Source organism: Podarcis melisellensis (genome assembly GCF_964234715.1).
Source record: "Podarcis melisellensis genome assembly, chromosome: 8".
In the NCBI taxonomy this organism is placed as follows: domain Eukaryota; kingdom Metazoa; phylum Chordata; class Lepidosauria; order Squamata; family Lacertidae; genus Podarcis; species Podarcis melisellensis.
The window spans coordinates 12,048,138-12,070,234 of NC_138540.1; the positions used below are offsets into that span (position 1 = coordinate 12,048,138).

Consider the following 22,097-nt stretch of genomic DNA (forward strand, 5'->3'; position numbering starts at 1 on the left):
ATCTTGAAAGCCCTAAACGGCCTCGGTCCAGTATACCTGAAGGAGCATCTCCAACCCCATCATTCAGCCCGGACACTGAGGTCCAGCTCCAAGGGCCTTCTAGCGGTAACCTCCCTGTGAGAAGTGAGGTTACAGGGAACCAGGCAGAGGGCCTTCTCAGTAGTGGCGCCCTCCCTGTGGAACGCCCTTCCACCAGATGTCAAGGAAATAAACAACTATCTGACTTTTAGAAGACATCTGAAGGCAGCCCTTTTAATATTCTGTTGGATGCCGCCCAGAGTGGCTGGGGAGGCCCAGCCAGATAGGCGGGTATAAGTTATTATTATTATTGTTATTGTTATTGCTGCTGCTGTTGTTATTATTTGGTGGGCAGGGAGTGGGGAGTCACATGCTTTAAATGCATGGTGTGTGTGTGTGCAGCTTAGAACGGAATGGAAACTGGCCAATCGGAACTGCTCAGGCATTTTGTCAAGGAAGTGGGTGGGAACCATAAGGAGTTAGGGAGGGCGTTGTCACCTGCAGAGGGGGCACAGACTTGCCTTGCCCAGAAAGTGTTTCCGGTAGAGCCGGGCTGTGTGGTTGCTCTCCAACTTCACCTTGCAGGTCGGGGACTGGAGCAGCTCTGTCTCAGGGATGCTTGACAGCTCGTGGTTGGTGCCTTCGATCCAGTAGCCCCCAAACTGGGGCAGCAAGATGAGGGGGAAGGGGCCCTCTCGGCCCAGAACCTGGAAGAGGGACGAGAGAAGATTGAGGTGCCTGTAGATAACCAGGAATGGTCCGTTGGGGGTTTGCCTCTCAAGTGCCTCTTTATTTAATTTAATTTTTTAAATTACTTTTCTGTACCACCCTTCATCTGAGGATCACAGGGCAGTTTGCAACACAACTCCCTGGGGAGAGCATTCCTCAAACGGGAGCCACCACGAAAAAGGCCCCTTTCTTGTGTTTCCACCTTCTAGCCCTGAGAAGGGCCTCAGATGATGATCGCAGGGTTGGTTCATATGGAGAAAGGTATTACAGTCCGGAGCCATTCAAAGCAGTTTGAATTGGGACCTGATGCTAATTGGCAGATAGTGCAGTTCCCCAGGATTGGACTTATACTGTCAAACTGTCTTGCCCTGGTGAGCCAAATGGCTGCTGATTTCTGCGCCCGCTGAAGTTCCCGGCGTTCAGAGGCAGCCCCATGTCTAACACCTTGCAGCAATCTAACCTAGAAAGTTAGGCTATCCCTGTCCAGATAGGGGCATAGCTGGGCCTCCAGCCGAAGCTGATGGAAGAGTTCCTTGACCACCTCCTCTCGCAAGGAGGCATTAATCACCTTATCCAACACAACTGGACTAGACTGTGCTCTGGACACTCCATGAGATTCATCTGCTGCAACAAGATCCCAAGTCAAGATCCCGGTGGAAGCAAGCGATTTTATCCTCAAAATGCTTTGCAGACAAGTCACAGCGAGCTACTGTTGCTTCAGACCAAAGCCCCACTTACTGGGCAGCATCTGGCACCAGTATGACTCAAGGGCCATCACTAACGCAGGGATGTTCCTTCAAAATCTAGGTAAAGGTAAAGGTACCCCTGCCCGTATGGGCCAGTCTTGCCAGACTCTAGGGTTGTGTGCTCATCTCACTCTATAGGGCGGGAGCCAGCGCTGTCCGCAGACACTTCTGGGTCACGTGGCCAGCGTGACAAGCTGCATCTGGCGAGCCAGCGCAGCACACGGAACGCCATTTACCGTCCCGCTTGTAAGCGATCCCTATTTATCTACTTGCACCCAGGGGTGCTTTCGAACTGCTAGGTTGGCAGGCGCTGGGACTGAACGACAGGAGCTCACCCCGCCGCGGGGATTCGAACCGCCGACCATGCGATCGGCAAGTCCAGGCGCTGAGGTTTTACCCACAGTGCCAAACTGAGCTGGGTAGAACACATCACTCTCCAGAAGCGGCCAACTCCAACTCGATGCTTCTGGGTACGAAGGAGACAGCTTCTACCTGCCCACTTATTCTCGCTTGCTCCAAGCAACCACCCTGCCAGAGGTAGACTGCTCCTGCCTGTGGAAGAACCACCACAGCCCACAGAAGACAAACATCCCTCTCTCCCTGCGACACCGCCCACCCCTTACCTCGTGGACGCTGGGATAGGGGATGTAGTCCTCTTCAGTCTGCAAAACACAAAGTAGAGTCGGGTTAACCAACTTGTGGGAAAGGAGAAAAAAGGGCGGGCACGTCTGTGTAAAAATTGACCGAAACGGCTCCTTGCACAATTTGAAGGAAGCCTCAAAGGCTGCCAGCCACATGACTTGTGCCACATGGGTTTGCCACAAGGATCGGGAGGCGAAACGAGGCAGAATGAGGTATCAGCTGGGCTCTACCTAGAGCAAAAGTCACAGGCCATGTGTGTGTGGGCTGCAGGGGTGGGGAGAACAGGATGCCAGAACGGAAGCAGCAGCCTTAATGCCAAGACAGACCCTTGGGTCCATCTAGCTCAGCAATGCCAACACTGGCTGGCAGCATCTCTCCCCACAAAGTAAGATTCTAGTCCTCATGTTTCTGATTTAAATAAGGACGTGCCTTATGACCACTAGGCCATCTGGCTCAGTGTTGCCTACCTTGACCGGCAGCAGCACTCCAGGATTTCAGGCAGCCCTACCTGAAGATGTTGCCAGTGGGGGACCTTGTGCAGTGCAGGCTCTAAGCCTGAAGGCGATACAACCCCAGCCCCACTCCTTGGAAGTATCCGAGGCAAGGCAGATCTCTCTGGGGCACCGGGTGACAGCCCCACACAGCGGCTTGCAAACATTGCTGCATTTCCTGGCTGGAGGGACCTCCCCGAGTTGAGAGGGGAAGGGGACAGAGGGGTCTCTGCCAGTCATGCAGAGCTTGGCAGAAGCACAGGCCGGGAGCCCCCAAAATCCAAGCTAAAAGGAAGGCTGGCCTATTAAAGAATACCCACTGCAGAAACGCCCACCCGTTCCAGGCTGCAAGACCCCATTTCCCAGCAGATGGGGGGCAACAGGAAGGCCCAGGTTGCCTGGGGCTGCCCTCTTCTCCCCAATGCCCAACGGGTACCCGAGAGGAGGAGGAAAGGAGGGACATACCTTCAGCGGAGGAGGGAAGGAGCATCTCTGTTCATCCATCCTGCTGCCCTGCAAGAGACATGGATGGGCCAGAGTCAACACCTGGCCATGCCCCCCCCATGCAAGCCAAGAGCACCTTTGCTGTGGAGAACAGGTGGGGGGCGGGGAGGACCGAGACGACACATCCTGCTTGGCAAGGACAGGCAAGGCGGAACGGGACAATGATGTTTGCAGGACAAAGGAGTATGTTGACAGAGAGGCGGTTCTGAGAGGACGCTTCTGTATGTGGAATTAAAGCCGCTTGCCCATTTCCCTGCTTTTAAAGACAGCCAGGTCTGTGGCATTTGGGGGGGGGGGTCAGGACAAAGCTCCTCCACATTTCAGGCCTAGAAGCAACATCAAGGATCGCCTCTCTCTCAGCTGGGGCAGCCCCTCTCTGAAAATCCCCTCTGAGCATACACAGAGCGCGGATCCCCCAATGCCTCAGCGACAGTTTCCAGGAAGCTGCGATTTCACAGCGGCCAGGAATCCTCCAACACCACCTTTTCCTGCAGATTAAATCCCTGAAAAGGTGGCGGGCGGAGGAGTGGGGGCAGAGAAACGAGAGGTCTGTTCCCTTTGCAACTGTAGATTCTTTCTCTCTCACATGCACAGATCTGGGGTCCTTTCTTCTGTTTAATGAGCAATACCAAAGCCGTCTCCCATCCGCTCCCCCCCCCAGCCTGTCCTGCCCCACAACCAGCCAGGCTCCTGTGAGTCATTTGGTGCTTTGTTGTGAAAGAATTTCCCAGAGCAGCTTAAATAGAAGAGCCTCCTGGATCAGGCTGAAGGGTGCGGCTCCTCTGGTTCAGCATCCTAATCCCACAGCGGCCAACCTGGTGCATATTATGGGAATCCTGTAAGCAGGATCTGAGCATCACAGCACCCTTCCTTCTGTGGTTTCCAGCCAGGAGGCAGAGCACAGCTGTCAAGGCTACTGAATCTGTCTAATTCTCATTTTTAAAGCCATCCAGGTTGGCAGACATCACTCCAGTGGGAGGGAGTTCCACAGTTTAACGATGCACTGCACGAAGGAGGACTTTCATTTGTCTTGAATCTTCTATCATTCAGCTTCCACAGAAGACACTTTAGATAAATCCACCGTCTTCGTGCAATGACTAATTGTATAAATTTGCATCACGTAGCACAAAGAGATGCATTTTTCCCACACGCACATATGCGCACACCCCTGCGGTGGAACGGACTCTCTCGGGAGACAGTGGGCTCTCCTTCCTTGGAGGTTTTTAATAAATAATAATAATAATTTTTTATTTACACCCCTCCCTTCCCGGTTCAGAAAACCAGGCTCAGGGCGGCTAACAACAAATTTAAAACACTTAATTGATGCAACAAAAAACAGCATAAAATACAGTATAAAACGTGAATAACAATAAATTCAATTTAGGGGGGAAATCCATCCAATAAACATTAGATGATCACCAGGGCTAGCTGGCTGAATTAGTCCTATTTGGGCCAGCGAGGAGACCAGGGGAGAATTAGCTGTGAGATCCCAGAGTGGGTAATCTTCATAAAAAGGGGAGCGGGAGGGAAGGAAGGGGAATAAAAGATCAGGCTAAGTTCAAATTGAAAGCCAGGTGGAATAGTTCTGTCTTACAGGCCCTGCGGAGGTCGGGTGGCCACCTATCCGGGATTCTTGAGCTGCGATTCCTGCACTGCATGGGGTTGGACTAGATGACCACTAGGGGACCCTTCCGACTCTACAAGTGCAGAGTCCTGACCATCTCCTGCGCTGTCTGCTGGGGGCTGCAATCCAAATCAGACACACACAAACCCTGCCAAATTGGGGAAGGCCATTCTTGAAAGCTGCCTCTCCGTGCCCTGCCTTCCTTGCTTCTAGCCCAAAGATCTCCCTGTCCTAAAAGCACCTTTATCCCCTGAGGCAGGAAGGAGCCCGTGTCCTGCCCACATTTCCCCTAGACTGCCCTAGAGTGTCTGGTCACCCTCCGGTCTACCTCTGTCAGACCCGGGTGCAAGTCCAGGCAGGTCTTGCCAAGTAAATTTGACTCACCTGCATCTTCTCAATCATTTCAAACAGCTCTGTGTTCTGCAAGAGATCGGGGAGAAAGCGAGTAGTGGGTGATGGTTGGCTGCATGGGAGGGGTCAGAAATAGTCACCCCCCAAAAAAAACCCTGTCCCCCCCCCAAAAAGAGGCTTTAAACACAGCCTGAGAGTTGGCAAGATCCACTTTTAAACAGGCACTTGAAAACGATGCAAGAATCAGGGGTATTCAAAAGACTGTGGGCAATTTCCCACAACAACCCTCCGAGGTAGGTTAGGTTGAGAGAGGCAGTGAGTGGCCCCCAAGGTCACCCAGGGAAATTTTAAGGTGGTGGGGTGTGCGTCTGAGCATCACTGGGGGTCAGAGGGTTACTGGATCTGGGCCCAGTCAACGTCCGCGAACCAGAAAAACACCCCAAGGGTTCAGACCATCCCCTAACACCAACCCTGGCAAGGATCTTAACGGTCCTTCACAACAACCCGGCGGGGTAGGCTGGCCTTCTTCCCATTTCACAGAGGTGGCACTGAGTCTGAGAGAGGGTCTATGTAGCGAATCCACAGCAGCGACAGAGATAGGGTTCAAGAGAAGAACTTTACCTCCTTCACCCCTCCCCAGCTGTCAGATCTGCAGGGTCCTGGGCATACCCCGTGCCCACAAACATGGCTGCTTCACCAGGACCCAGGAGAAGATCAGGGTCGCCCTCCCCCACCCACCCCCCTTGCACAAAGCAACAGCAGGTGAGAGAGCCCAGAAGCGCAGCACACAAAGGGTTAACAGGCTCTCTCCTCACAAGGCTGGCTTAATGACTTTTCTTGGAAGGAGGTCAGCGCTTGGCAGGGGAGAAAGAGAGAGGGACCCGGCAAGACAACTCTGCTTTTTGAATTTGCAAAAAAACCACTCCGCCTGCCCTGGATCTGGCTACTCCGAGTAGACCCGCTGAAATCAACGGCCCTACACATCCACTTGAATGAGTGAAAACAGGCTCATCTAGTCCAGCATTCTCGCCAAATACCCCTAAGAACCTAGGAATCTCGATAGACTGCTTCTGGACCTGGAAGTTCCATGGAAATGCAAGAAGAGCCAGATCACGCCCAGCACCCTGCCCTCACTGCGGCCACCCAGTGGGAAACCCTGTGGGTCTACTCTGAGTAGGACCAACACCAGATAGAGCCCCTTGCTCGCTCTACCACCACCAAACTCCTGTACGTTTCCTGCCTCCCCCCCCCAGCTCCCCCACCCACCTTGATGGCCTGCTCTCTTTGCTCCCCTAAGTCAAGGGTCATCAGGAGCAGGGACCCCCAGACCCCCCCCCAGAGGCTGTGGCAGCCGCCACCCCCTAAAGCCAAGACACAGCCCCCCATAGAGGGGTTAACTTACGCTCCAGCCATCCTCTACGGATTCCCTCCTCCGAGGAGGGGGCAGCCCGGGGGTCCCCGGGAGGGCTTGCCACTCGGCCATCAGCCTTCCTCCTCCTTCTCCTGCTGCTGCTGCTTCGTGGGTCTCGGGTTCAGATCCTGCCCACACCCGGCCCGGGGCGCTGGAGGCTCTGTGCCTCTGCCTCGGGATGGGCAGCTTCCATGGCGAAAGCTCCCTTCCGCCTCCTTGCTCGCAGGAGCCCGGTGGGGAGAGCAGGGAAGCCAGCTCTGCAAGCCTTCCAGGGGCTCTCCCCTGCCCTCCTGGCGGATCTGCTGGGATCTGCTGCGCTGTGTGTACTCTTTGGGCGTGGAGCCAGGTGCTGCCGGAGGAGAGGCAGGTCCCTGCAGCCGGATGCAACCCTTCCCGGGTGTGTGTGTGTGTAAGAGAGATGGGGGGAGGGAGGCAGGGAGGGAAGCTGGCTGGCTGGGGCCTGGACCACTGGGGTCGCCATGGCAACTGGCCTACACTTGAGGGGGATGAATGGGAGGAGAGAGGGAGTCTGGAAGGTGGAGGGGAGGCGCCTCGCTGCTAGGATTCCCCTCACCTCCTAACAGGAAAAAAGAGCTTCTCTCTCCAGGACTCACATCTGGAGAAGGCAAAGTTTCACAGCAGCGAAGAAGAGGATGGAGGAGGAGACGGAAGAGAGGAGCACCTCCCATCATTTCTCAAAATTTATCATTTGGCATTAAGAAATTGTTTTATTTAAATGCTCATAGTCTGCGGGTCTTTTGTTCCATTCAGAACTATGATGATGATGATATTTATATTTATTTGCTTTTTCAAATCAAAGTTTTACAGTCACATATCCAACATACGTACAACATAAAAACAAAATTCTAGGGCATCTCCTGGATTTCCTTCCTCCCCTTTGTGGGTCCTATTATTAAGTCCTTTCCTCCTGCATCTTTTATAATAATCCAAACATTTTACATCTCCATTATATCCAAAACTCACCATTAATGCTACTAGTGATTTTAACTGTTTGCAGTGGTTTTTAAGATAAATCATAAATTCCCCCCATTCCTTATTAAAATTTTGGTCTTCCTGATTTCTGATTCTTCCGGTCATTTTAGCCGTTTCTGCATAATCCATCAACTTAATCTGCCATTCTTCTCTGGTAGGGACTTTATCTTCTTCCCATTAAGATAAATTCAACAATGTAAATAAGTTTTGATGGATGCAATAATGGAAAACCAATTGGTTGGGACTTTATTTTCTTTCCATGCTTGTAAGCTGCAAATGCATAATTCTCTGTGTTTATATGTTGTGTGTGTGTATATAAACACACACAAACATATAAAACAAGGCAATGCTTGGCCTAAAGGCCTAAAATTACAATAAGGTTGGACCAGATAATCCATTGGGTCCCCTTTCCAACTCTATAACTGTGTTTTAAGGAAAGGCTGCTGTGTTTTTATTGTGATTATCTGTATTTTTAAATAAGTATGATATATGTTTGTGTGCTTTGATTTTATTAGGTTTGGATTGCTTCCTAATGCGTGTCTTTCCCCCATGTTTTAAGCGGTTTCTGTTTTATGGGTAATAATGGTGCAATTCTATGATTCTTCAAGGTACAGACTTTCATTCTCTCTTAAGGAATCCAAGATCTCTCAGATACCCAGGACACACACACACACAAACACACACACGTGCGCACAGCCTCCAGCCATAACTCTGTGAAAGCAGAACTGAGGAAATAATAATAATCCTCTCCTTCTCTCGCCCTCCCCTCGCCCCCAACCACCTCGTCCGTATTTGCAATTAAGGCCATCAAAGCAAGTTAATTAGAGAGAATCAAGAGTGCTCTTTTAACCAGTTAATTGATCCTTTAATTGATATGGGGAAAGTGAGGACAGCAGATCCTCAATAGACTCTCAGGTCCTTGAGGGAGGGGGGGAGGTCTCATGAGGATAGCCCAAGATCACCCCCTCCTTCTCTCATTTCCCCTTCTTCTCAGAGTGGAGTTGATTCTCTCACACACCAGGGCCAGAATCTCTTTCAAATCTCGGGATTCTTAAGCCCGGCACAAATGGAGCCATGATGGGCATGGCCCTCTGAGCATGCGCCGAGTGCCTCCCTCACCACCAGTAAGCAAAGCCGCCCTCCAGAGGCAAACATAGGAAAGTGTTTTGTGCACAGTCGGATCTTCCAATGCAATATTGTCTTAAATACTAGGAGTCTTCCACTTTTCTTTGAGCCCAAACAAACATGCATTTTGGGGACCCAATTCTTAAATCTTCTGTTTCACAGAGATGTCGGTGTCGTGCCAGTGCTGATTAGGCCAATGCTCAGTGGCAGGTCTTGCCTCACAACAGCAATGGCTCTCCAGGGATTCGGGCAGGAGATGCTGCCAGCGGGGACTGAACCTGGGGCCTTCCTTCTGCAGGCCCAGCAGGGGCTCCAGCATGCAGCTGCGGTCCTTCCCTTAAAAAATGAGTCAAGATCCCAGTCCTCACGGTTCTGAAGGGCTGGTTTAAGCAGGAAGCTGCCTTAGACTGAGGCAGGAGACTGGTCCATCTAGCTCAGTGCTGCCTACACGGACCGGCAGCAAAAGCTCTCCAAGATTTCAAGTTGGGGAGTCTCTCCCAGGGGGTCGAGCCTGTGGCCTTCTGCATGCCAAGCAGCTGCTCTGAGCTCTCCCCAGCTTGGAACAAAGGCAAGCTGAGTTCTAAGGGAAAACAGGTTCAAATCCTAGGGAAGGTGTTAAGGGAAAATGCCAAGTTAGGGGCAGGTGGGGCTCATCCACTGGAGAAGGTAGCCCATCTAGGAGAAGGAAAACTCTGAGCCTAAACCTCTGCTAGCCCAGAGATGGAAAGAGGACAAAGTCCTGACCAGAGAAGAATGGCGGATCAAGTTGATGGATTATGCCGAAATGGCAAAAATGAACGGAAGAATCAGAAATCGGGAAGACCGAAATTTTAAAAAGGAATGGGGAAAATCTATGATTTATCTTAAAAACCACTGTAAACAGTTATAATCGTCAGTAGCATTGGAATAACACTTGCAGATTAATGGTGAATTTTGGATATAATGGAGATACAAAAGATTTGGATTATTATGAAAGATGCAGGAGGAAATGATTCATAATAGGACCCACAAAGGGGAGGAGAGAAGTCCGGGAGATTCTGTGGAATCCTGTTTTTATGTTGTATGTTGCGTGTTTGTGATTGTAAAACTTTAATTTGAAAAGCCAAATAAATAAATCTATAGAAATAAAAAAATAACAAAATAAACTTCTGCTGCCTTATGCAATATCTTTGAGAGAAAAGAAGGCTCGGGAGTAAAACCCGCACAAATCTGGAGCGGGGTCCCTAAGGTGGTTGGATGGTGCCTTGTACGTCTCCTTCCAGCGACTCCTGCTGCCAGGATGGTACCAAACATATTGCTCTGCTTTCTTTTGCACCTCCTCAGTGAGTCCTGCCATCTGGGCAGCCCAGGACTTCCAAACACAATGCCCAGGCTTGTGCCCTGGGGAAGTCACTGGGGCTGGGATTCCTCCCTGCATTTCTGCTGGTGGTTTTCACATGAGCCTATCCACACACCCCCACTCTCTCCCAGAGGAGGAAGGTGGAGGGGGGCAGGAGATTCCAGGCAGGCACTTCCTTTGCCGAAGGACTCTGCTCCATTGACATTGGCAGCCGCTCTTGGAGCCCCAAACAAGGAGCCCTTTCACCTCTCTGTGTGCCTCATTTGCATCTCAGAGGCGGGAGGGAGGAAGGGAGAAGAGAAGCAAGCCTTTGGGTTTCTGCAGAGGCTGCCTCCTGCTCCTCTTCCTCGCAGGGATGGAGCACTGACTGAACAGCACTCTCTCCCCATTTCGAAAAGGAATCTAAAACAGGGGTAGGCAAACTAAATCTGGCCTGTGGACAGTCCGGGAATCAGCGTGTTTTTACATGAGTTGTTTAGTCGTTTAGTCGTGTCCGACTCTTTGTGACCCCCTGGACCAGAGCACGCCAGGCACTCCTGTCTTCGAGTGCCTCCCGCAGTTTGGTCAAACTCATGCTGGTAGCTTTGAGAACACTGTCCCACCATCTCATCCTCTGTCGTCCCCTTTTCCTTGTGCCCTCCCATCTTTCCCAACATCAAGGTCTTTTCCAGGGAGTCTTTCCAGGGAGTCGCCTGGAGAGTAAATGACACAGGGAGGGGAGAACCATCTACTCCACGTTGAGTTCCTTGGAGAAAAATGGTGAGGTATCACAGCAGTCACGAAATTAAAAGACGCCTGCTTCTTGGGAGGAAAGCAATGACAAACCTAGACAGCATCTTAAAAAGCAGAGACATCACCTTGCCAACAAAGGTCCGTATAGTTAAAGCTATGGTTTTCCCAGTAGTGATGTATGGAAGTGAGAGCTGGACCATAAAGAAGGCTGATCGCCGAAGAATGGATGCTTTTGAATTATGGTGCTGGAGGAGACTATTGTGAGTCCCATGGACTGCTAGAAGATCAAACCTCTCCATTCTGAAGGAAATCAGCCCTGAGTGCTCACTGGAAGGACAGATCATGAAGCTGAGGCTCCAATACTTTGTTCACCTCATGAGAAGAGAAGACTCCCTGGAAAAGACCCTGATGTTGAGAAAGATGGAGGGCACAAGGAGAAGGGGACGACAGAGGACGAGATGGTCAGACAGTGGTCAGACAGTAGAATGTGCTATTTTATTTAAAATTCATCTCTTGGGTCGCTCCATGCGCCGTGTCCATGGATAACCTCGGAGGATATGAAATTCACTGCATGCAGTACAATAAAAGAAAATGTTATGAAAATGATATATAGATGGTATGTAACACCAGCGAAACTTGGTAAGATGTATAAAGTCAGTAATAAATGTTGGAAATGTCAGGAATAAGAAGGAACATTTTATCATATGTGGTGGGAGTGTAAGAAAGTGAAAGGTTTCTGGGAAATGATTTATAATGAGATGAAGAAAATGTTGAAATATAACCAGAAGCATTGTTATTAGGAATATTAGGGAATGAAATTAAAAAGAAGGATGTGAAGTTATTTAGGTATGCAGTGACAACAGCTAGAATTTTGATGGCCCAGAAATGGAAACAGGAAGAAATGCCGACGAGGGAAGAATGGAGAATGAAATTGATGGAATATGCAGAAATGGACAAATTAACGGGGAAAATTCGGAACCAACGCGATCAGAGATTCACCGAGGACTGGAATAAATTTACAGAGTATATAAAAAATGCATGTGAGGAGCAATTAACGCTTGTTGGCTTTCAAGAAGCTCTGTGAAAATGATTGATAGAAATGTTGCTTAAAAGATATGATAAGATTAAGATTGTTAAAGTGCAATATAAATTTAAGAAATGTAATTGTGATAATATGGAAAATTGTCAGATAGGCTGAGGGAAGTCTAAAAGATGTATATGTTAGCAGTGGATGTCAAACATGGATGGAATGTATATTGGAAATTGAATAAAAATTAATTATATATATTTATATAAAAGATAACCTCGGAGGACGGGGCTGAATGTGCGGAGCGGGAGAGATGGCCTCTTCCATGGTCAGAGCCACCGTTCAGGCCATGAGCAAGAGGACGATTCAGGCCACTAGAGCCGCCCTTACACTGACCCCATCTGCTGTGCAGAAGATAAAACAACTGCTTAAAGACAAACCTGACCATGCAGGTGTTAAAGTTGGTGTCCATACAAGAGGCTGTAATGGGCTTTCTTATACACCAGAATACACAAAGTCAAAGGGGGACTCTGATGAGGAAGTAGTACAGGATGGTGTTAAGAGTGTTTATCGAAAAGAAAGCGCAAGTCACAGTTCTCGGAACTGAAATGGACTATATAGAAGACAAACTGTCCGGTGAATTTGTTTTCAATAACCCAAACATCAAAGGAACGTGTGGTTGTGGAGAAAGCTTTAACATTTAAAACATCAGGACTGTCACTTCTAAGACCACAAAAATGCTTTCTGAAGTAATCACTCAGTGTGTACGTTTTCACAGCTTTAGGCGTTTTCACAGCTTTACCTTTCCAGCAGAATAAAAGTACCGTGTTTTTTAAAAATAAAAAAATGCACCTCTGGGTTATTTGTGGGGCCTGCCTGGTGTTTTCACATGAGTAGAATGTGTGCTTTTATTTAAAATGCGTCTCAGGGTTATTTGTGGGGTGTAGGAATTCGTTCATTCCCCCCCCCCCAATAGTCTGGCCCACCACATGGTCTGAGGGACAGCGGACCGGCCCATGGCTGAAAAGGGTTGCGGACCCCTGGTCTAAAACAAGGATTTGGAGATGGGCATCAGAGGCAACAGTCTCTGCAGGCAGGCAGGCCCTGAAGTGGTACACCCTCTGACACACACACACTCTGGTTTTTAAAATTATAATTTGGGTTTATCAAAAAGAAGACATGCCACACGAATCTCATTTCTTTTTTTTGATGGAGTTACAAGCTTGGTGGATCATGGGAATGCAGTGGACATAGTGTATCTTGATTTCAGTAAGGCATTTGACAAAGTCCCCCATGGTATTATTGCAGAGAAGCTGGTAAAATATGGACTGGGTGAGATAACTATTAGGTGGGTTTGTAGCTGGTTGATGGACCAAACACAAAGAGTCCTCATTAATGGTTCCTCGTCATCCTGGAAAAAAAGTTAGCAGGCTTCTGTCCTGGGCCCGTTGTTGTTCAACGTCTTTAGAAATGACTTGGATGAAGGAATTGAGGGGATGCTCATCAAATTTTCAGATGACACCAAACTGGGAGGGATAGACAATGCCTCTGAAGACAGAATTGGGATTCAAAATGAATTTCAAAATGAATTTCAATAGGGACAAATGTAAGGTTCTGCTCTTCAGCAAGAAGAACCAGACGCACAAATGTAAGATGGGGGAAAATTACTAGTAGAACATGTGAAAAAGATTTAGTGGACCACACGCTTAACATGAGGCAACTGTGTGATGCAGCAGCAAAAAAGGTGAATGCTATTCTAGGCTGCATCAACAAAAGTCTAGTGTCTAGATCAAGGGAAGTAATAGTACCACTCTTTTCTGCCTTGGTCAGATCACACCTAGAATACTGTGTGCAGTTCAGGGTGCCGCAATTTAAGAAGGATGTTGACAAGCTGGGATGTGTGCAGAGGAGGGCAGCTAGGGTGATTAAGGGTCTAGAAGCCAAGCCTTATATGAGGGGCGGTTGAAGGAGCTAGGTATGTTTAGCCTGGAAAAGAGGTGGATGAGAGGAGATATGATAGCCATCTTCAAATATCTAAAGGGTTGTCAAATGGAAGATGGAGCAAGCTTGTTTTCTCCTGCTCTGGAGGGTAGGATTCGAACCCATGGCTTCTAGTCACCTTTATCAAGATCACTGGAGGAGGTCAGTGATTCTTTTGAGCAGGGCTGGTTGGAGGGTTTCCTGCTCTGGAGGGTAGGACTCGAACCCATGGCTTCAAGTTACAACAAAGGAGATCCCGACAAAGCATCAGGAGGAACTCAGAGTCAGAGTCAAAGTCAGACAGTTTGACAGTGGAACAGTCTCCCTCGGGAGGTAATGGACTATCCTTCCTTGGAGATTTTTAAGCAGAGGTCGGATGGCCATCTGCCATGGCTGCTTTAGTTGAGATTCCTGAATTGCAGGGGGTGGAACTAGATGACCCTCAGGGTCCCTTTCCAACTATATGATTCCATGAATTTCCTGCTCTGCACTCCCCACCACCCTTGAAGGAAAAGATGCTAAGAACATCATAGGAACCCACTGGATCAGGCCAACGGCCCATCTGGGCCAGCTTCATGTTTTACAGGGGCCAAACCCTGCAAATTGCCCAAACCTACTAGCAGGACCTTGAGGACAGCAGCAACAGTCGTTCCTTCTGTAGCTCCCAGCGAGTGTTCTTCAGAAGCATCAATACCTCCCAATAGCCACTGACAGCCTTACGTGGGTTTGGGCAATTCTCTGGGACTCGGGTGGCGCTGTGGTCTAAACCACAGAGTCTAGGGCTTGCCGATCAGAAGGTCGGCGGTTCGAATCCCCGTCACGGGGTGAGTTCCCGTTGCTCGGTCCCTGCTCCTGCCAACCTAGCAGTCCGAAAGCATGTCAAAGTGCAAGTAGATAAATAGGTACAGCTCTGGCAGGAAGGTAAACAGCATTTCCGTGTGCTGCTCTGGTTCGCCAGAAGCGGCTTAGTCAGGCTGGCCACATGACCCGGAAGCTGTCTGTGGACAAACACCGGCTCCCTCGGCCTATAAAGCGAGATGAGTGCACAACCCCAGAGTCTGCAACTGGACCGAATGGTCAGGGGTACCTTTACCTTTACTGGGTTTGGCAGCCATCCACAGTTCAAGTCTGTGCTGTGTGCAGAAACCCCTTTTTTTCTCCATCCCCAAACAGTTTCACAGGATGCCCACCAGCTCACCTGCCTCGAACAACGGAGGAGGGACAGTGCCTATCGCTGCCAGGCAGCAAGGCGGCCAAGCAGGAATCCTGCCCCGAATGCCAAAGTGGCCCCTCGCTGGGCCAAGGGCACAGCCTCCTTCTCCTCCTCCGGAGCCCTAATGATTCAGGCTCTCCTCACCCCAGAGACCTGCGGGGGCGCCTCTGTTGCCATGGGGACCACCCACAAGCTGGAGCTATGCATCACACACACGGGCAGGCGGGTGGGGTGGGGGAGTTTCGCATGGAGGACGACTCAAATCATTGCAAGCCTCAGGAAACAGCGAGCCCCTTCCCCCACCTGCCTGGTAACAAGACCCCCCAACTTAGGGGAGGAGATGGGGGGTGAGCTGGAGGTGGTGGGCAGAAAGGAAGGAAGGAAGAGGGCAGAACTGCAGGTCATGGGCCACAGGGAGGTTAGGCTGGCCTCAACCAGAGCCAGGGCTTTTTCAGCTGTGGCCCCGATCTGGTAGGAACGCTCTGTCACAAGAGAATAGGGTCGTGCGGGACTTGACATCTTTCCGCAGGGCCTGCAAGACAGAGTTGTTCCACCAGGCCTTTGGCCAAGGCACAGCCTGACCCCCTCGTTTGGTAATCCTCACAGAACTCTATCCCAATGGTTGCGATTAATTTGATTTGAACTGATTTTATAATGAACTGATTGAGGTTGAATCCTGACAAGACAGAAGTACTGTTTTTGGGGGACAGGGGGCGGGCGGGTGTGGGGGATTCCCTGGTCCTGAATGGGGTAACTGTGCCCCTGAAGGACCAGGTGCGCAGCCTGGGAGTCATTTTGGACTCACAGCTGTCCATGGAGGCGCAGGTTAATTCTGTGTCTACCAGCTCCACCTGGTACGCAGGCTGAGACCCTACCTGCCTGCAGACTGTCTCGCCAGAGTAGTACATGGTCTAGTTATCTCTCGCTCAGACTACTGCCATACGCTCTACGTGGGGCTACCTTTGACGGTGACCCAGAAACTACAACTAATTCAGAATGCGGCAGCTAGACTGGTGACTGGGGGCGGCTGCCGAGACCACGTAACACCGGTCTTGAAAGACCTACATTGGCTCCCAGTACATTTCCAAGCACAATTCAAAGGGTTGGTGCTGACCTTTAAAGCCCTAAACGACCTCGGTCCTGTATACCTGAAGGAGCGTCTCCACCCCCATCGTTCTGCCCGGATGCTGAGGTCCAGCGCCGAGGGCCTTCTGGCGGTTCCCTCATTGCGAGAAGTGAGGTTACAGGGAACCAGGCAGAGGGCCTTCTCGGTAGTGGCGCCCGCCCTGTGGAATGCCCTCCCTTCAAATGTGAAGGAAATAAGCAGCTATCCTATCTTTAAAAGACATCTGAAGGCAGCCCTGTTTAGGGAAGTTTTTAATATTTAATGCTGTACTGTTTTTAACACTTGATTGGGAGCTGCCCAGAGTGGCTGGGGAAACTCAGCCAGATGGGCGGGGTATAAATAAATTATTATTATTATTATTATTATTATTATTATTATTATTATTATTATGCAACCAGAGGCAGGTGGAGTTGGCAGGTACCTTCTCCGGTACCTTGCCTTGCTGGGTGAGAGACAGAGGTTTGGTCTCCCTTGAGACCAAAGGACTCACCTTTGTGGAGAAGGGAGCTTGCTTTGGGTCTCAAGGGGTTGGTCGTAACCAGAAGCCGCTCGGTGCCCACCTACAGCACTCCAGGTCTTCCGCCCACAAAATAATGCAAGATTCTAGTCCTCATGGATTTGAGTCATAACTAGGGGCCTGATACAGAGTCAGACCACCTAGCTCTGTATTGCCTACACGGACTGGCAGCAGAAAGACTGGAGACTTTGCCAGGGAATGGCACCTGGGGCCTTCTGTGCTGGCTGGCAAGTGACACAGCAGGGTGTTGGGCTAGTTGTCCCGCAGGAACCATTGCAGAACCAGCCATCTTCCTGCCCCACAGTTTGAGGGCAGGGCAGAGGCTTTAAATAAAGCCGATCTGCTCCTTGCAGTTCGTTGCCTAAGCGGCAGAGAACAAGACCCACTGGCAGCCCTGCAGGGGTGTTGTGCGGCAGCTGGGCAGCGAAGGGGCTGCGAGAGGCTACTCTTGGGCACTTTCGCTGAGCCAGTGAAATAAAAATAAATAAATAAATAAATAAATAAATAAATAAATAAATAAATAAATTTATAAATTTATACACACACACCCTGCCCATATGGCTGCGTTTCCCCAGCCACTCTGGGCGGCTTCCAACAAAACACTAAAATACAATAACCTATTCAACATTAAAAGCTTCCCTAAAGAGGGCTGCCTTCAGATGTCTTCTAAAAGTTTGACAGTTGTTTTTCTCTTTGACATCTGATGGGAGGGCGTTCCACAGGGCGGGTGCCACCACCGAGAAGCCCTCTGCCTGGTTCCCTGTAACTTGGCTTCTCACAGTGAGGGAACTGCCAGAAGGCCCTCGGTGCTGGACCTCAGCTTCCAGGCAGAACGATGGAGTTGGAGACACTCCCTTCAGATATACTGGACCGAGGTCGTTTAGGGCTTTAAAGGTCAGCACCAACCCTTTGAATTGTGCTTGGAAATGTACTGGGAGCCAATGCAGATCTCTCAGGACTGGTGTTATGTGGTCCTGGCCGTTGGCTCCGTTGGCAGAGCACAAGACTCTTAATCTCTGGGTCGTGAGTTCAAGCACCACATTGGGCAAAGAGATTCCTGCATTACAGGGGGTTGGACTAGATGAACCTCAGGGGTCCCTCCCAACTCTACGATTCTAGCCCAAAATGAAAAGTGATGAGGACTCTTACCTTGGGGTGGCGGAGAGCAGTGTGAGGGAGGATGGCGCCAAGAGAAGGCAGTTCTAAGGGGCCGCTGAAGGAGAAGCTGGCTGGCCCATCACTGTGTTTGCTGAGGGAAAAGAGAAAGTCCTGTTAGAAGAGGGGACAGTGTCCAGGAGCCCAAGGGTTGCAGGTTCGAGTTCAGCAGAGATGGAAAATGTCCAGGCCGTCCGGAGCGGATCTGAATGTGGAGGCGACCCTTTCACCCAGCTGGACTATTGGTTCCTCTAGCCCAGTATTGCCCGCAATGACTGGCAGCAGCTTCAGACAAGGAGTCTCTTCCCCAGAGATTGAACCCGGAACCTTCTAGAAGCAAAGGCACATGAGCTTCCGTCCTCTAAAAATAAAATAAGATCCCGGTCCTCATGGTTCTGAATCAAGGGCTGATTTGAATAGAAACCTAGGAAGCTGCCTTCTGTCGAGTCAAACCATTGGGCCCATCCAGCACTGACTGGCAGCAGCGGCTCTCCAGAGTCTCAGGTAGGGAGCCCTACCTGGAGAGGCTGCCGGCAGGGATTGAACCCGGAACCTTCTGTATGCCAAGCAGGGGCTCTTCCACTGAGCAAGGGTCCTTCCCTTAAAACACAGGAAGGTGCCTTCTACAAAGACATTGGCTTCATCTGCCTCAATATTGTCTACACTGGCTGGCAGCCGCTCGCCAGGGTTTAAACCTTTAATAATAATAATAATAATAAATTTTATTTATACCCCGCCCTCCCCAGCCAAGACCTGGCTCAGGGCGGCTAACAACCAATAATAAAAACAAATTGATTAAAATGCAATTTAAAAAACAAGATTAAAATACAACATTAAAACATTAGGATGCAGCCTCTTCACAGGAGGAGAAAGGGAAAAGAAAGAGGGGGAGGGAATCAAACTGATTCTAAGCCAAAGGTCAGGTGGAACAGCTCTGTCTTACAGGCCCTGCGGAAAGAAATCAGATCCTGCAGGGCCCTGGTCTCATGAGACAGAGCGTTCCACCAGGCTGGAGCCAATGTTGAGAAGGCCCTGGCTCTGGTTGAGGCTAATCTGACTTCCTTAGGGCCCGGGACCTCTAGGGTGTTGCTATTTATGGACCTTAAGGTCCACCGGGGGGCATACCAGGAGAGGCGATCCCGTAGGTACGATGGTCCTAAGCTGCGAAGGGCTTTAAAGGTCAAAACCAGCACCTTAAATCTGACCCTGTACTCCACCGGGAGCCAGTGCAGCTTGAAAAGCACTGGGTGAATATGCTCCCAAGGCAAAGACCCCGTGAGGAGCCTCGCTGCAGCATTCTGCACCCGCTGGAGTTTCTGGGACAGCTTCAGGGGCAGCCCCACGTAGAGCGAATTACAGTAGTCAAGCCTGGAGATGACCATTGCATGGATCACTGTGGCTAGGGCGGGGCGGGAAAGGTAAGGGACCAACTGCTTGATGTGGCAAAGGTGGAAAAATGTCGCCTCGGCTGTTGCTGTAACCTGCACCTCATTGGAAAGGGAGGCGTCAAGGATCACACCCAACCTCTTTGAAGCTTCCTGGCTCCTAAAAGCACGTCAAGGAGGAAGGAAGTGGGGACCGTACAGTGGTACCTCAGGTTAAGTACTTAATTTGTTCCAGAGGTCTGTTCTTAACCTGAAACTGTTCTTAACCTGAAGCACCACTTTAGCTAATGGGGCCTCCTGCTGTGCAATTTCTGTTCTCATCCTGAAGCAAAGTTCTTAACCCGAGGTACTATTTCTGGTTTAGCGGAGTCTGTAACCTGAAGCATACGTAACCTGAAGCGTATGTAACCCGAGGTACCACTGTAATCATAGAATTGCGACAGTCAACCCTTTGCAATTCAATCATCCCAATTGGTGAATCATCTTTCCCCTTCACTGAGACATTGGCCTTTGTTTTTTTCTATTTTTCTCATCCTGGCTATAAAGCTGAATCAGGAGCTTTGTGGGTCACCTAGGACGGCTTCCAATATTCGGAAACGGAAGAGGAGAGAAGGAACCATGCAACGAACCCCACCTCACTGACCGTTGGGCAAACAGGTTATTCCCAGAATCCTTTGCTGCTGTTGCAGCAGCTGCTGCTCTGGAACCTGCCTGCAGCTGGGGCAAAGGATTATGGGAAGAGATGGGAAGAGTGAAGGAGGGTTCACAGGGGTTTGGCAGAAGGCACTCTGCATGTGCTCAGGCCAGTGCTGCCATTGCCAGGTCAGACATTCCCGGCTTTGAAACATGAAACAGCCTCTTGATGTGGAGTTTGACAAGGTCTTAGATCAGTGCTGGGGGGGTGTCAGATGTCGGAGGACCCCCTCCCGCAATGTACAGCAGCCATCCTAGCCAATGGTTAGGGACACCCAGAGCACCCAGCAACATCTGGAGGGACACAGATGTGACCCCAACCGAGGTTTAACTCTTTGCGAGGTCCAAACCAAAGAAGAACGGCAACTTAAGTTGACAGAATATGCACAACTTGCAAACTTAACATACACAACAAGAGAACGAGAAAAGCATACGTTAAAAGAAGATTGGAAAACAACTTTTATGGGATATATGGGAAATAATGGTATACAGCTGAAAACGCTGGCAACATTAAGATAAATTCTTTTTTAAAAAAATAAATAAATATTTATTTGGTTTTTCAGATTAAAGTTTTACAATCACATACCCAACATACAACATAGAAACAAAATGCCAAAGATTCTCCTGAACTTCCCTCCTCCTCTTTATGGGGCCTATATTTCCTCTTCATCTTTTATGATCATCCAAATCTTTTACCTCTCCATTGTGTCCAAAATTCACCATTAAACTGCAAGTGTTATTCCAATCCTTCTACTGTAATGGTTTCAGCTGCCTACAATGGTTTTTTATATTATAAATTTTCATTCCTTATTAAAATTTTGATCTTCCTGATTTCTGATTCTTCTAGTCATTTTAGCCATTTCAGCATAATGCATCAACTTAATCTGCCATTCATCTCTGGGAGGGACTTTATCTTCTTTCCATTAAGATAAATTCGACAGTGTAAATAAGTTGTGATGGATGCAATAATGGAAAAGCGATTGGTATAGTTTTTGTAAAATATGCAGGGATTTAAGACATGTAAAATGAACCATGGAAAGAGAAGGGAAGTCACTGATTATTTAAGGATGTAAAATGAGTATTTGAAATTGTAAAACAGAAAATTTAATAAAAATCATAATAGGTAAAGGTAAAGGGACCCCTGACCATTAGGTCCAGTCGTGACCGACTCTGGGGTTGCGGCGCTCATCTCACTTTATTGGCCAAGGGAGCCAGTGTACAGCTTCCGGGTCATGTGGCCAGCATGACTAAGCTGCTTCTGGCGAACCAGAGCAGCGCACAGAAACACCATTTACCTTCCTGCTGGAGCGGTACCTATTTATCTACTTGCACTTTGACGTGCTTTTAAACTGCTAGGTTGGCAGGAGCAGGGACCGAGCAACGGGAGCTCATTCGAACCGCCAACTTTATGATCAGCAAGTCCTAGGCTCTGTGGTTTAACCCACAGCGCCACCCGCGTCCCCCCCAAAAATCATAATAGTAAAAAAAATAAATAGTAAAAGTTTAAATCTTTAGAATTGAAGAGGGTTGGACTAGATGACCCTCAAGACCCCTTCCAAATCTACGATTTTGTGACATATCTAAGAAGCACTTGCAGTTCTAAAAAACACACATCTCACCTCAACTGGTTTTCTGTTAATTGGATTTTCATCCGAGATTCCTAACTGGGAAAGGGACGCCACCCAGTGGCACCATTAAACATCAAGCAACAGTGAAATTCAAAGGTCAGGCTGCATGCCATAGAATAGGGGTCAGCAAACTTTTTCAGCAGGGGGCCGGTCCACTGTCCCTCAGACCTTGTGGGGGACCAGACTATATTTTGGGGGGCAAAATGAATGAATTCCTATGCCCCACAAATAACCCCGAGATGCATTTTAAATAAAAGGACACATTCTACTCATGTAAAAACACACTGATTTCCAGACTGTCCGTGGGCTGGATTTAGAAGGCGATTGGGCTGGATCCCGCCCCTGGGCCTTAGGTTGCCTACCCGTGCCATAGATGGGTACAAAATGTACAAAACTACTAGTTCAAATATATGTTGGAAGTGTAAGGAAAAGGAGGAGACATTTTATCATATGTGGTGGGATTGTAATGTAATTAATTTTGGGGGGGAATTGATATACAACGAATTGAAGAAAATGTTCCATTTAACATTTGTTAAAAAAAACCTGATGCATTTTTGTTAGGGATTGTAGGGAAAGATCTGCCAAAAAAGCTGAAAAACATCTTCATGTATGTGACAACGGCCGCAAGAGTTCTAATAGCACAAGGATGGAAGACTGAAGAAACCCCA

The 22,097-nt window shown here is 49.2% G+C and overlaps 1 protein-coding gene and 1 pseudogene across 2 annotated transcripts in view; one reads left to right on the forward strand and one right to left on the reverse strand.

Annotated features, from left to right (window-relative positions):
• The window catches only part of RAP1GAP (RAP1 GTPase activating protein), a 96,119-nt gene that overhangs the window by 41,980 nt on the left and 32,042 nt on the right, over window positions 1-22,097 (reverse strand). Inside the window, exons 3-7 of the mRNA XM_081923140.1 lie at window positions 17,718-17,817; window positions 5,139-5,174; window positions 3,092-3,139; window positions 2,117-2,155; window positions 540-725 (exon numbers count right to left, since the gene is read on the reverse strand). Of these exons, the coding sequence (XP_081779266.1) occupies window positions 540-725; window positions 2,117-2,155; window positions 3,092-3,139; window positions 5,139-5,174; window positions 17,718-17,817 (409 nt within the window). The remainder of the gene's footprint in view (window positions 1-539; window positions 726-2,116; window positions 2,156-3,091; window positions 3,140-5,138; window positions 5,175-17,717; window positions 17,818-22,097) is intronic.
• Window positions 12,010-12,515, forward strand: LOC309375705 (iron-sulfur cluster assembly 1 homolog, mitochondrial pseudogene; annotated as a pseudogene). The gene has a single exon. The product of its transcript is annotated as an iron-sulfur cluster assembly 1 homolog, mitochondrial pseudogene (transcript).